Below are 12,800 nucleotides of genomic sequence, written 5' to 3'. Positions count from 1 at the left end.
TACCTGGAATCTCTGTCCTAAACCTACTGGCTTCCAAGCCACCAAGTTAGCCCACTCACCAGTCTTCATCCTCTCTGACTGACCTACTAGCAGACAAACCAACAGTTAACCAATCTCTCCTCTCAGTCCTGTCAGCCTGGTACAACTTCTACAATACTTGGAAAAAAGAAAATGTGAACAATTAAAATACAATAGATTTTTAACAGTTATCAAGTAGCAACTGAATTTTGATCAAATTAAGTTACTGGAGAATCAATGAATAGTTAAGTATGATCTCTAGGAAATTAAGCAGAAGATTCTTCATGTTGTTTTAAAAAAAAAAAACTTTATGCCAGAAAATGGCCCTGATGATTCTTTTCTGATCTCAGTTTAGAGCACTAACAATTCTAAAATAGGTCTTCTAGTGGTTAGTAACTAGATAAAGTTTAATTTTGAGCCTACACATTTTTTTTTTTTACAATACTTGATAGTTTTCAGTGTACAGGTTTGTATATCCTTTGTCTGAATTATCTCTGAGTATTTAATATTTTTTATGGTAAGCAGTATTTTTAAATCTTAATTTCCAAGTTTGCATTGCTAGTATATAAAAATACAGTTAATTTTTGTGTATTGATCGTGTTATCATACAACCTTGTTAAACTGACTTACTAATTCTAGAATTTTTTGCAGATTCCATCAGACTTTCTACATAATCATATTGTCTGTGAATAAACACAGTTTTCTTCCTTTTTTCCAATCCAGATACCTTTTATTTCTTCTATCTTATTTCATTGGCCATTTACAATGTTGAATAGTTTTTTTCATTGCATTTACAAAACTGGATCTGGAATCTGGAAAATATGAGGTTCAAGGAAGAAAAGTATAATCATCCTTAACCATGACACCAAAAGATAAACACTGTTTCTGTTTAATTATATCATGAACAGGTTTCCATGCCGTTAATGCTTCTGAAATGCTATTGCTAGCTGCATACTAACCCATCCATCATATGGCTATGCTATCATTTCATTCTTCCTCCATCATTGAATATCTACACTGCTTTAGATTTTTCATTATTACCATACACATGCAGCACAATTAACATCCTTGTATATAAATCATAGAATGATCTCATATTAGAGTCCCTTTTACCCATTATTTTATTAAAGCTGTTAGTGTTTTCACTATCCAAGCTAATAAGTGTTTTATATTAATGCTGTTAATCATATATCACATTAATTCAAAATATATTCCATTTGCCTTTTTAACTTTCTAAAACTGAGAAGTTCTTAATTTTATATTAATTTTAACTGTATTACAAAAACAAAATGTGCCATTTGCAACTACATGGATGGAACTAGAGGGTATTATGCTAAACAAAATTAGTCAGAGAAAGACAAGTATCATATGACTTCACTCATCTGAGGAATTTAAGATACAAAACAGATGAACATAAGGGAAGGGAAGCAAAAATAATATAAAAACAGGGAGGAGGACAAAACATAAGAGACTCTTAAATATAGGGAACAAACAGAAGATTGCTGGAGGGGTTGGAGGAGGGGGGATGGGCTAAATGGGTAAGGAGCATTAAGGAATCTACTCCCGAAATCACTGTTGCACTATATGTTAACTAACTTGGATGTAAATTAAAAAATAATTTTAAAAAATTAAATACATTAAATCTTAAAAAAAACAAATACAATGTTTTTGTTTTGTTTTTTTCTTACCCATTCTATTACTATAAAAACATATTACCCTAAAACCAACAGAAAAGATTAGACAGAAAAATCAGTATTACCATAAAAGTGTAAATAAGGTAAGCCAATTTGATACAGTTTTAACTCATCTAATATAAGCATATCTTAGAGGTAAAGAAATGTATTGGTCCATCCCTATCTTCAAGGATAAAATACTATTCTTACTGAGACTACTGAGGCCTAAATAAACCTTCCAAAAATTACAGAAAAATGTATGTGCCCAACTTTAACAGATGTATCGTAGCAACTTCCATTCTCATTTCATTACTGAAAAAAAATTTGAGAAAGAAATGTGTGGCAACTAGCATCTTGGGCTAATAAACTTAAAAATAAATCATTATGTAAATAATAATTAAACTTTTATTTATTATGCTACAGGTGTAGAAGATAAAAATATGATTAAGAAGCTTCTCTTTCCCTTAGGAAAAATACAAAAACTGGAGGAAGAATCAAATATACAAATAAACTGTTGCAAGCAAACAAGCAAAATTCAAAGGAAAAACACCAATAAACATTTTATATTGCAAAAGTTTAATATTTTTTCGAAACATTAATTTCATGAGGTAAGAGCACAAGATTTTTGTCCTATGTAGCTGTGTGATACCGAATAGGTCATTTTACTTCTGTAAGCCTTAGTTACTTTATCTTTAAAAATGAAAGAATAGACGTTCCAGTTTAAGATGGCAGACTGGAGAAATCCTAGCAGCAGCAGCAGCAGCAGCGTATTTCTTATTTCCTCCCCTTCAAAACCTCCTTAATCTGATAGTAAAGAATTTCTAGAAGGAGTAATCCATAATGACTAAAGAACAATGGAGCCATTACCAGCCAAGAGATTTCAATACATTTCTCATGACAGAAAGCAGGTAGCAGAGTATAGCTCATAAAACAGTGCAGATACAGGGAGCCAAAGCTTAGAATACAGAACAGAGAATATAGCTGAAGATGAAGCCAAACCACCAGAACCAACTGAACACAAATACAGGTAGGTAAAGAAACTAGGAGTGAGAAGCAAATCTAAGGGAGATTAATTGAAACTCTAACCCTGAAAGTAAGTTTCCAATCAACAAGCCTATCTGTATGCAGAATTCTGTTTCTTACTGCTTTATTTGTAAATAAGGACAGATGACCAAAATTCACAAGGCATTTGAGACATAATAATGAAATAAAATGAAAAACAGAGATAAATAAGGAATAAAAAATATTGCTTTTTATTATAACCGTACTATACTAATTTTTAACCATGTGCGTATGTTACCTTGACTTTTTTTAAGTGCATTAACTGAAAATAAAAAATGAATTTATTTTAGCAATCCGAAGCTCCCTTTCAGTCAATTCTAATACTCTCTATGTAAAATTTCAGACATTTATTCTTCTTAAGCAACTGTAAAATACATTTCAAAAAAAGTAGTATGTTAAACCAGTAAACCTATGCATATACAATCCTTTATCTTCTTAAATTCTGTGCAAACATTTATTTCAAATTTTTAAGACTGTGTGTTATGTATACACACACACATACAGACCTATTTTCTTTTCTTTATTTTTTTAGGGTGCCTGACTGGCTCACCCAGTAAAACACCTGACTCTTGATCTTGGGGTCGTGAGCTCAAGCTCCACATTGGGTGTAGAGATGTATTTTAGAACCATAACCACTAGCATATTAATATTATTATACTACCATCATTATTTTAAGCCTGAAAAATCAAATAAATTTTAAATAATTTAAATAAAAGAAATATACCTCCATGTTTCAGTAATGTGAATACATGCAATATTGATCAAATTGGGATTTTAAAAATACCTTTAGCTATTTATAACACAAGCATTGTTATAACACATCTCGTGACATCAATAAAAGTTAAATATTCCTAAATAAAAACAACATCTTAAAAGCATCACTACAAAGCCAAATACCTCAGAAAGGGGAAAAAATTTTATGTTCCAAAGATAGACAGTTTCATATCCTCTCCTTTATCCCCTGTTCCACATTAGATAAGGATCGCAATATGGCTAAAAATTTTTAAAAGGTAAAGCTTAATGAAGAAAACATACATCACCGTTCAATAAACCATCACCATCCAATAAACCATCACAAAAACACTATATTGAGGAACTTGCTGAATAAACAGCACAACTTAGAAGTTCACAAATGACTCCCTCCTACTTTGTAGATGCATCCCCCAACATCTACCATCCATCTATGGAACAGAGGATTCCTTTTCTTCTGCAAGCTCAAACACAAACCACAAATCGGGATGTTAATAAGCGACAAAATGAGGTCCCCAAATCAGGTAAGAAAGGCATACAATTATAAAAACTGCAAAATACCCATTCAAGCCTAATTATCCTAAGTTAGGGAAACTCTAAATATAGGTGACATGCAACTTAATCATACATTTTTTATCTGATGATCTACTTCAAAGTCTTAAGACAAGGATATTGTGAGTTACAAATGGATGGTTACATGAACTCTGAAGCACATCCTCTTCTCAAATACAACAAAATAAAACAAAAAAGCAAATGTTACATAATATCTAGACCATCACACAAATCTACACAATTAAACATAAGGACAAAAGTACATTCCTGTGCAGAAGAGGCCAGAACCAACCAACTGCAGAAGAAAAGAACTAAACAGTTCCAGCACTATACTACTACCTTCTTTCTCTTAACTCCTAAATGTTAGTGGTCTATTTCTGCCAACCTTTGCCCAGGTTTTACCCAACCTGGGCACTTTCAACCATACCTTTGAACGACCAGCTAACTACAGATAATGAATTCCAATTCTCTATCTCCAGCCACAACCTGTCTCCTAAGTATGAGACTTATACCTCAGAACATTTCCACCTGACTGTCCCACCAAAATGCTTAACACAAAATGTACCATACTGTACTCATTCTTCATCTGCCCTTTCTACAGACCTACTCTGGTTACTGGTATCATGTTCGAAAACCTGAGAGTTATCCATTCTATTTCCTCTTCTTTCATTAATCCTCCATCAGTCACCAAGTCAAGTCCCATTCTACATTATAAAGGATAACACTTAAATCCATACTCCCCATTCTCAACACCTGTCTTTGTTCAGGCACATATATATTTGGGATTACAACATCTCTCCTAATAATACTCCCTACCTTCAATCTGACTCATCCTTCATCATTCCTTTATATTGCTGCTAAAGTGATCTTTCTAGAATACAATTCGAATCATTTCACCACTGCTTAAAATCTTTCAGGAATTCCAAATAATCCTAAAATTCAGGGATTCCTAAAATCCTTAGGAGAATATCCTGGGTCTTGCTACCTCTCTAACTTTATCTCTTCCTAATCTCTCATATACGACACTAAATTCTAAATACATCGCTGCAAATCCTAGAAAAAGTCATACTGTTTCTTACCTCAATACCTCTGTATATGTTATTCCCACTTTTGAGAAAATCTTTTTCTTGACATGGTAACTTTGACTTGCTCAAGACTCAACTAGACATTATATGTGGCCCTCAACCGTCTCCACTCCCTACTTGCTCCCATCGCATTTAACACTTTCATACTGTATTAGAATTTTTTTAATGTTTATTTATTTTTGAGTGACAGAGTGAGCAGGGGAGGGGCAGAGAAGGGGGAGACAGAGGATCTGAAGCACATTCTGTGCTTACAGCAGTGAGCCTGATGCAGGGCTCGAACTCATGAACCAAACCATGAAATTGTGACCTGAGCTAAAGTCGGATGCTCAACCGACTGAGCCACTGAGGCGCCCCTCTACTGTATTACAATTGTCTAATGTACACTACTAAATTTTGGACACCATGAAAATAAAAGACAATTATTATTCATTTTTGTGTGCCACAATGCCTAGCACTTTGCCTGGCAATAATAAGATTGATATTGTGATCGATAATGTGATCGATAACTACTTATAGAATGTGTAAGCAAAAAGAAACAACTTCTTTCCAGAAATAACCTCTACTATAAACATATCCCAACAGACTCAGAGCAAAACAGCTACTTAGGAAAAACAAAGAAACCTGACAAGAAAACAATGGACATAAACAAATGGGGCAGAAAAGGAAAAATTAAACACACAGAGTCTGTTCAGAGTGAGTCCTGACAGCTGTTTATCACTCTTCATCTCACATTCTATAACAACCATGTTTTACTTGCTATTTAATCTTCAACGTTTATTCTGATTTCCCAGAAAACAAGTGGCGAATAGTCCTTCTCGCCACAACAGGGCAGACAGAGAGGGGGGAAAAAAAAGGAAAGTATTACCTAAATCAGTTATTCTTCAAAACTGAGCAGTTAGAACTTTAAAAATGCAATAATAAGACCCCTCATCTACCCAGCCCCAATTCCACTGCTAAGAGTTGCCTCCTAAAAGATCTGAGTTAAGATTACAACACACATTCTCCCTAACAGATTCCCAACAACTCTTCCTGAACCTACATTTTTTTTTCTCTTATGGTAAGATATTATATAAATTCACTATTTTCTCTGTATGTAAGCATATACATTTTTATCCTTAGAAAACATGAAATACTTTCCTCCTACCTTCCCCTAAGTGGTCCTTGAACAGAAAGTTCCCCAGCTGAATTCGCTCTATCATTTGCCAGTTTTCCATGATTACAAATGAAAGGAACAGAGAACTTTCCTCCTAATGCTGGGACCTCTAATATGCCTGATCCTTCCTTTCTCTTTTCCCCAGTGGTACCCATACCCAAATTTACCCTTTAAAGTAAAGCAAATTCAGAATACATTCAAGTTCTTAAGTAATTTTGGAAATATATGAGAGAATATCAAAATCCAAAGTCCACAAAGAACAGTAAGTCTACAACTGTGTTACTTTTAATTAGCTTGACATAAACATAAGCATCAAGCTAGTAATACTTATGCGTGCCAAATATGTAATCATCATTAACCAAAATAACAGAAACCCATGCCATAAATAGTAGCATCATATATAACATAAGCATAAATCAGGTATTTTGAAGAACACATAGGAGAGAAAAAAAGCCCAGAAGGCTGAAGGATATCACTTGTTGGTATCACTGTGCTAGCCAAGTTCTATTCCCCTCCAAGTCATTAGAATCTTCTCTAGTCTTCATCCTTGGAACAGAAAAACTAGCTCTCTTGGCAGAATCCACCCTACCCCCCTTCTAACTCCCAGACTTGAGAAAGACTGAGCTGCCTTGAAACTGTGAGAATTATTACTTTACCCAAATAGTTAGATCACTAGGTTTAAACTAATCTTTACCCAGCTGCGAACTCATTAATTACAGGGCCCTAGCCACATTAAAATACACTTTTCTTCATTCCAAAAAAATAAATGAAAATGCTAGATCAATAATGGGGAAGAAGGGACAAGGCTTACCCACAGAAACATTCCAAGAAATAAATTCAGAGGGAATGAGGGCAATAGAAAATCACAACGAGAACTCAACGGCAAGATCCATCGATGAATGCTAAACTAACTGGCAAACTTTAAGGAGAAACAAAATATTTGTATATCTTCAGAGTATCCCCCAATAGATACAGTAATTTCAAAAGGGAAAATAATAACTTTACAGTGGAGAAACTTGGCAGATAATCACTTTAACCAAGCGACCACAGTTAACATCACAAACAATAAGTCATGTTGGTATGACGTGCCCTCTGATATGATGTGTTGAGGAAAACTCATCACTCTTACGGTATCACCCTCCCACTAACGCACAGCATCAATCTAATCATGAGGGGGAAAAAAATCGGGCAAACCCAGACTGAGAGATATTCTACAAAACAACTTACCAACATTTTTCAAAAAAGTGTCAAACACATGAAAGATAAAAGATTGAAGAACTGTCACAGACGAGAGAAAATTAAGGAGACAGGATGACTAAATGCAACGTGGGATCCTGGATTGGATCCTGCAACAGAACAAGAGCATTAGGGGATATACTGGCAAAATGTGAATAAGGCCTGTAGTTAACATCACTGTGGCAATGTTAATTTCCTTATTTTTTTAACGTTACATTCTTATTTTTGATAACTGCACCATGGTTATGTACAATGTTAATTTAATGTAAGGGGAAGCTGGATATAGAATATATGGGAACTCAGTACTGTCTCTGAAACTCTTCTGTAAGCCTAAGATTATTTCGACAGGTTTTTTGTTTTTTTTTTTGTTTTGTTTTGTTTTTTTTTTTTTTTTAAAGCTGAATTCCTGATACCAAGCCTCCTAGGTTGATCAACACATTTTTTATTTACCTGGTTGTTTCTATTTTTATGCCTCTCTCCTCCAGCCTATTATCAATTTATTCTGAGTTTTTACTCTTGCTAAAAAACTTCCAAGTTCTTACACTTTAGGACCTCTCAAAGTGCCCTTGTATCTTCTCAGCACAGTGCTAGATTCTCCTTTCTGTCCTGTCACAAACTGACTTAGCTTTAAAAATGTCACTTAAACACCCTAATTTCTTACAGATTCACTGCAATTAGCAATTTAAAAAGTGCTTATAAATAACTTTACAGACATTAATTTAGAGGCGCATAAATACTGTTATTATTTTACAGATAAGAAAATAAGACTAGGAAAAATTAAGCGATGTGAAATTTAATAAATTCCAGAACCTGAATCTGAATCCAGTTCTGGCTCCAAGACCAAGTTACCATATTAAAAGAAAGCAATTTGCATTTAAGATTCAACTTCCCTGGCTCCATGCAGTCTAATTACCTCCAACACACATGATTTTTATAAAAGTTCTAAATTTCACCATTGTCTAAATAACCATCTTGCACACTACAATCAAGAATTGAGATTCAGTGAAAACCTTCTGTGTTCACTCAAACCATAATCTTTATAATTAAAAAAAAAACCCGACATCAATTTGGCCATCAACTTTTTAAGCTTTCAAAGAATCACTTACCTCTGTTCTTTTACTAACACTGTTTCATGCTTTCAAATATCTGAGATGACGCTCTAACTCCCAATCCATTCATTTATTGATATTTACAAATCATAACTAAGGCAATTATGCTAGGCCCCTAACCCCACGAAATATTTTAAATAGCCTCACTCTAAAAAAGGGATGGGAAGTCAAAGGGCTAATCCCCAATGCACGTGTCTGAGATTTAATGCAATGGTACAGAACAGCATGCAACAAAGTAACGAAACTTGAAATTCCCGAGAAATCAACTTTCACCTGACTTAACTCTGAGCATTTTTCTCCTCCACTGCTTGCAGTTGTATCCGGTATCTATTATCAGTCAACTGAGAACATTATTAACACCCGAGAAAGGGCACGGACATTTAGAAAACAGTATGGAAACAAGCCTCTAAGTCTGAAAACTACGTTACGAGAAAACCATTAATTTATTAATAGGCACTTGCTACGTGCAAGGTACTGGAGAGGCAACAAGCTGCTTGATGGTGATTTATTCAATTTTGTAACCTCCCATCCTCATTCCTCCAGAGCCTGGCATGGGAATGAGCTCAAGACGAATTGTTTTGGAGACGCTGATGTAACGGGATCTGCTCCTGCCAGGAACCGGTGGCAGAAATAGACCCGCAGGGGATGTAACTTTGGGAAGTACTGTTTGAACAGCTTTGCGCTGTTTAATTCAAACGCAACAGGCTGCCGCTGTTCGATCCTGCGTGGAGCCCGCGGGAAACCAGCAGGGACAGGAGGTCTCTCACGGGGACGAACCGGGACACCTTTGAGGGTCTGGGGCAAAGAAAAGGTGGCATTCACTTGCCTCCCATTCCTGCAAGAAACGCTGGGCCTCGTCAGAACCAACGGTCTTATGCCTCCTAAACTCGTCCTTCACGTACTGGTCACCAAGGGCTTTAAGGTCTGGGGGCAGACCCCGGTGCAGCAGCAAGATGCGCCGATACAAGGCGCGGACCCGCGAGACGTGCCCTGCCGGCATACAGGCGAGCGTGGACCTCACACCGCGCGCCTGCGCAAAAGGACGACGCGTACCACCCCACTTAGAAGAGGGGTCTTTGTGAACCGGCACACGGGCGGAAGAGGGCGCGCGACCTTCATCCGGTTTGGTCCGCTCTAAAATCAGGACCTTCCGGAAACCTGAGCCGCAGTGGCGGACGGGGAAATGGGCGGGTCCTTGCCTGGAGGAGGCGTGGCCTTAGTGGAGATACACCTTTGGCGCGGTTACTGAAGCCCAATTTGTTCCCGGGAGAATGGCAGCCGACCAGAGTTCTGGCGTGGGCCTTTTGTTACCCCTCAGTCACGCCACACTCTCCTTTCTAGTCTTCTTATCCTCGGATACAGGCCTGGGAAAGCTTTTTTCAAAGTCGGGCCCCTCCAGGAAGCCTTCCTTGGTTGGATCGACCCACTTCAGGTGTCTTCGAGTGTTGAGTGTTTCTCTTCGAGAGGGATCAGAGAGGGACTAGGATTAATATGTACATTCACAAGACCACCTACCACATACTTTGCACAGCAATGTGCTCGCAATTTGTGCCCTGAATGTAGCCTCTTTCAAGTGAGCCCTAAACCAGCAGGTTTCATTAGCTCCAGTCAAATTGGCTGAAAAATCACAGAAAAACATTTAAGTGTATTATTTCCAGGGCCACGATCCTGGAGATGCTGAATAGATAGTCTGAGATGAAAACATAAAATCAGGACGTTTAAAAATCTCCACCTTTTGCAAAGATGATACTGAGAGTGTGGTTTCCAAAGCTGGCAGCAACTTGGCCTCATTCAGACCCATCACACCTTTGATTCTTCAGCAAATCCTGGTAATTCCACCAACAAAATGTATGCCAAATTCGACCATTTCTCACAATACTCTCCATGACAACCGTCTCTCTCTCTCCAGTCAATACCTCCTGATATTGTGGTAGCTTCTTGTATTCCTGCTTCTGGCCATTATCAACTTTGGTCATGATCCACCTAAACTATAAATTAGATCATGTTACTCCTCTGCTCAACAAAATACTCCAGAAAAACCCAAAGTCTCTCCACTTCTTAGCTCTCTAAATTTTCTCCTACTGCTCTCTCCCTAGTTGGCCAGTTCCAGCCATACTGGTCATTTACCTCCTAGTTCATCTTTGAACAGGCCAGGCACATGCCTAACTGAGGGCCTTGGCACTTGGTGTTTCCTGTGCCAGAAATGCTCTCCCCTATAGATGTCTTCTTGTCTAACATCTTCATTTCACTCAGCTCATTACTTCAGGTCCCCTTCTAAGACCCTCCCTGGCATCTGTATTTGAAATTGCAACATCACCATGCCAAGAACTCCCTAAGCCCCCTCTCTGTAAGAAAATCCAGGCACAGAGTGGTTGTGGGACTTGCTTAAAAACACACAGGAAATGGGGCGCCTGGGTGGCTCAGTCGGTTGAGCGGCCGACTTCGGCTCAGGTCATGATCTCGCGGTCCGTGAGTTCGAGCCCCGTGTCGGGCTCTGTGCTGACAGCCTGGAGCCTATTTCCGATTCTGTGTCTCCCTCTCTCTGACCCTCCCCCGTTCATGCTCTGTCTCTCTCTGTCTCAAAAATAAATAAACGTTTAAAAAAAAAATAAAAAAAAAAAACACACAGGAAAAAGAAACACATGGAGAAAGGATAAAGGAAAGGCCTAAAACACAAATTTTGCTTATTCGCTTATTGTCTTTTCCCCCCTACACATACCCCAGAATACAAATTCCATGAGGGCAGGCATTTTCTGATTTTGAGGGTGTCAAGGGACTCATATGACCTAGTGATGAAGGGGCAGTGTAGGAATTTGTGTGATTCCCTCACAGACTTTCTTCTGTGCAAAGACGTTTTGAAAGACAAAGAAGACACGCACAGGCTAACAAGGGCAAGGACTTACTCATTTTAGAATCCTTTTCAGGGCTGACCACAGTGCCTGACGAATAGTAAGTACTCTAATATTGATTACCTTGAATGGACGTTTTCCTTCTGCTTAAAATTTAGAAAAAAATATTTGTTTAAAAGAGCACAGAACATTTTGAAAAAATGGATTTAATTTGGTATTATGACAAACCACATTAATGGCAAGGATTGAATGGCAGTGTGGTTATTTTACTTCAGGAATTTTTTTTAACCATACTTCATCTGTTAATATCCCTATAAATTGAAAATTAATTTCTTGTTCCAGTTTGCTTTTTTTCTGGTTTCCTTTGGGGCTAAATTACATGTATAATAAATACTTCTTTCAGAGCCAAAGCTCTTATTAAAGTGTGGAAAAAACATTCTGCCAATGAATTAATAAAAAATAACAATAAAAGATTTAATTCAGCCTAAAGGGAACGGAAAAGGTCCACAGAACATTGGGCAATCAATACTCAGAAATGGCAAATGATGGGTGAAAAAGAAGCCAAGACATAGTGGTTAGGCCTTGGGAAGAGGAATCAAGCAATAACATCTATAATGATAGAGGACCTTTTTTTTATTATTATTTTTTTTCTACAAAGAGCTGGACAGTGAGGTATGTTTTGAGGACAAAACTTTCTCTGTTTCCTTGACCTTCCAATTTAGGCTGACCAGTTTTCCTCTTGTGGTCAAAATAGCCATGAATTGAAAGTAAGATCTGAGTTATATTCCTGGTCACTAATCCAGATCAGAACACATGCAGGCCTTTCCTTTATCCTTTCTCCATGTGTTTCTTTTTCCTGTGTGTTTTTTTTTTTTAATTTTTTTTTAACGTTTATTTATTTTTGAGACAGAGAGAGACAGAGCATGAACGGGGGAGGGTCAGAGAGAGGGAGACACAGAATTGGAAACAGGCTCCAGGCTGTCAGCACAGAGCCCGACACGGGGCTCAAACTCACGGACCGCGAGATCGTGACCTGAGCCACCCAGGCGCCCCATTTCCTGTGTGTTTTTAAGCAAGTCACACAACCACTCTGTGCCTGGATTTTCTTACATGTCAAATGCTGGGTTAGGCAATTTTCAGTACTTTCCAAATCTATGACCTAATCATGATTTCTCCCGGATTCCCTTCAAAATTTTTTTGTGCAGGTAGAAGCAGACACGTATCCATTCTGGAATAATTGCTTTGAAAAGACTTTTAAGAGAAAGGGGAAACTCCTCAAAACTCTATGTGGAACACATCCCCTAAGCCTTCCA

At 37.4% G+C, this 12,800-nt stretch overlaps 1 protein-coding gene across 1 annotated transcript in view; it reads right to left on the bottom strand.

Moving 5' to 3' along the window:
- SDHAF3 (succinate dehydrogenase complex assembly factor 3) overlaps positions 1–9,758 on the bottom strand; it is a 65,777-nt gene extending 56,019 nt beyond the window's left edge. Inside the window, exon 1 of the mRNA XM_019443396.2 lies at positions 9,465–9,758. Coding sequence (XP_019298941.1) covers positions 9,465–9,638 — 174 coding nt within the window. The 5' untranslated portion in view covers positions 9,639–9,758. The remainder of the gene's footprint in view (positions 1–9,464) is intronic.
- Positions 9,759–12,800: the final 3,042 nt, after the last annotated feature.

This window comes from Panthera pardus, unplaced genomic scaffold (genome assembly GCF_024362965.1).
Source record: "Panthera pardus isolate Hobbes unplaced genomic scaffold, ASM2436296v1 HiC_scaffold_8, whole genome shotgun sequence".
In the NCBI taxonomy this organism is placed as follows: Eukaryota; Metazoa; Chordata; class Mammalia; order Carnivora; family Felidae; genus Panthera; species Panthera pardus.
Note: the sequence above shows the minus strand (reverse complement) of the source record. Positions and strands in the feature narration are given on the sequence as shown.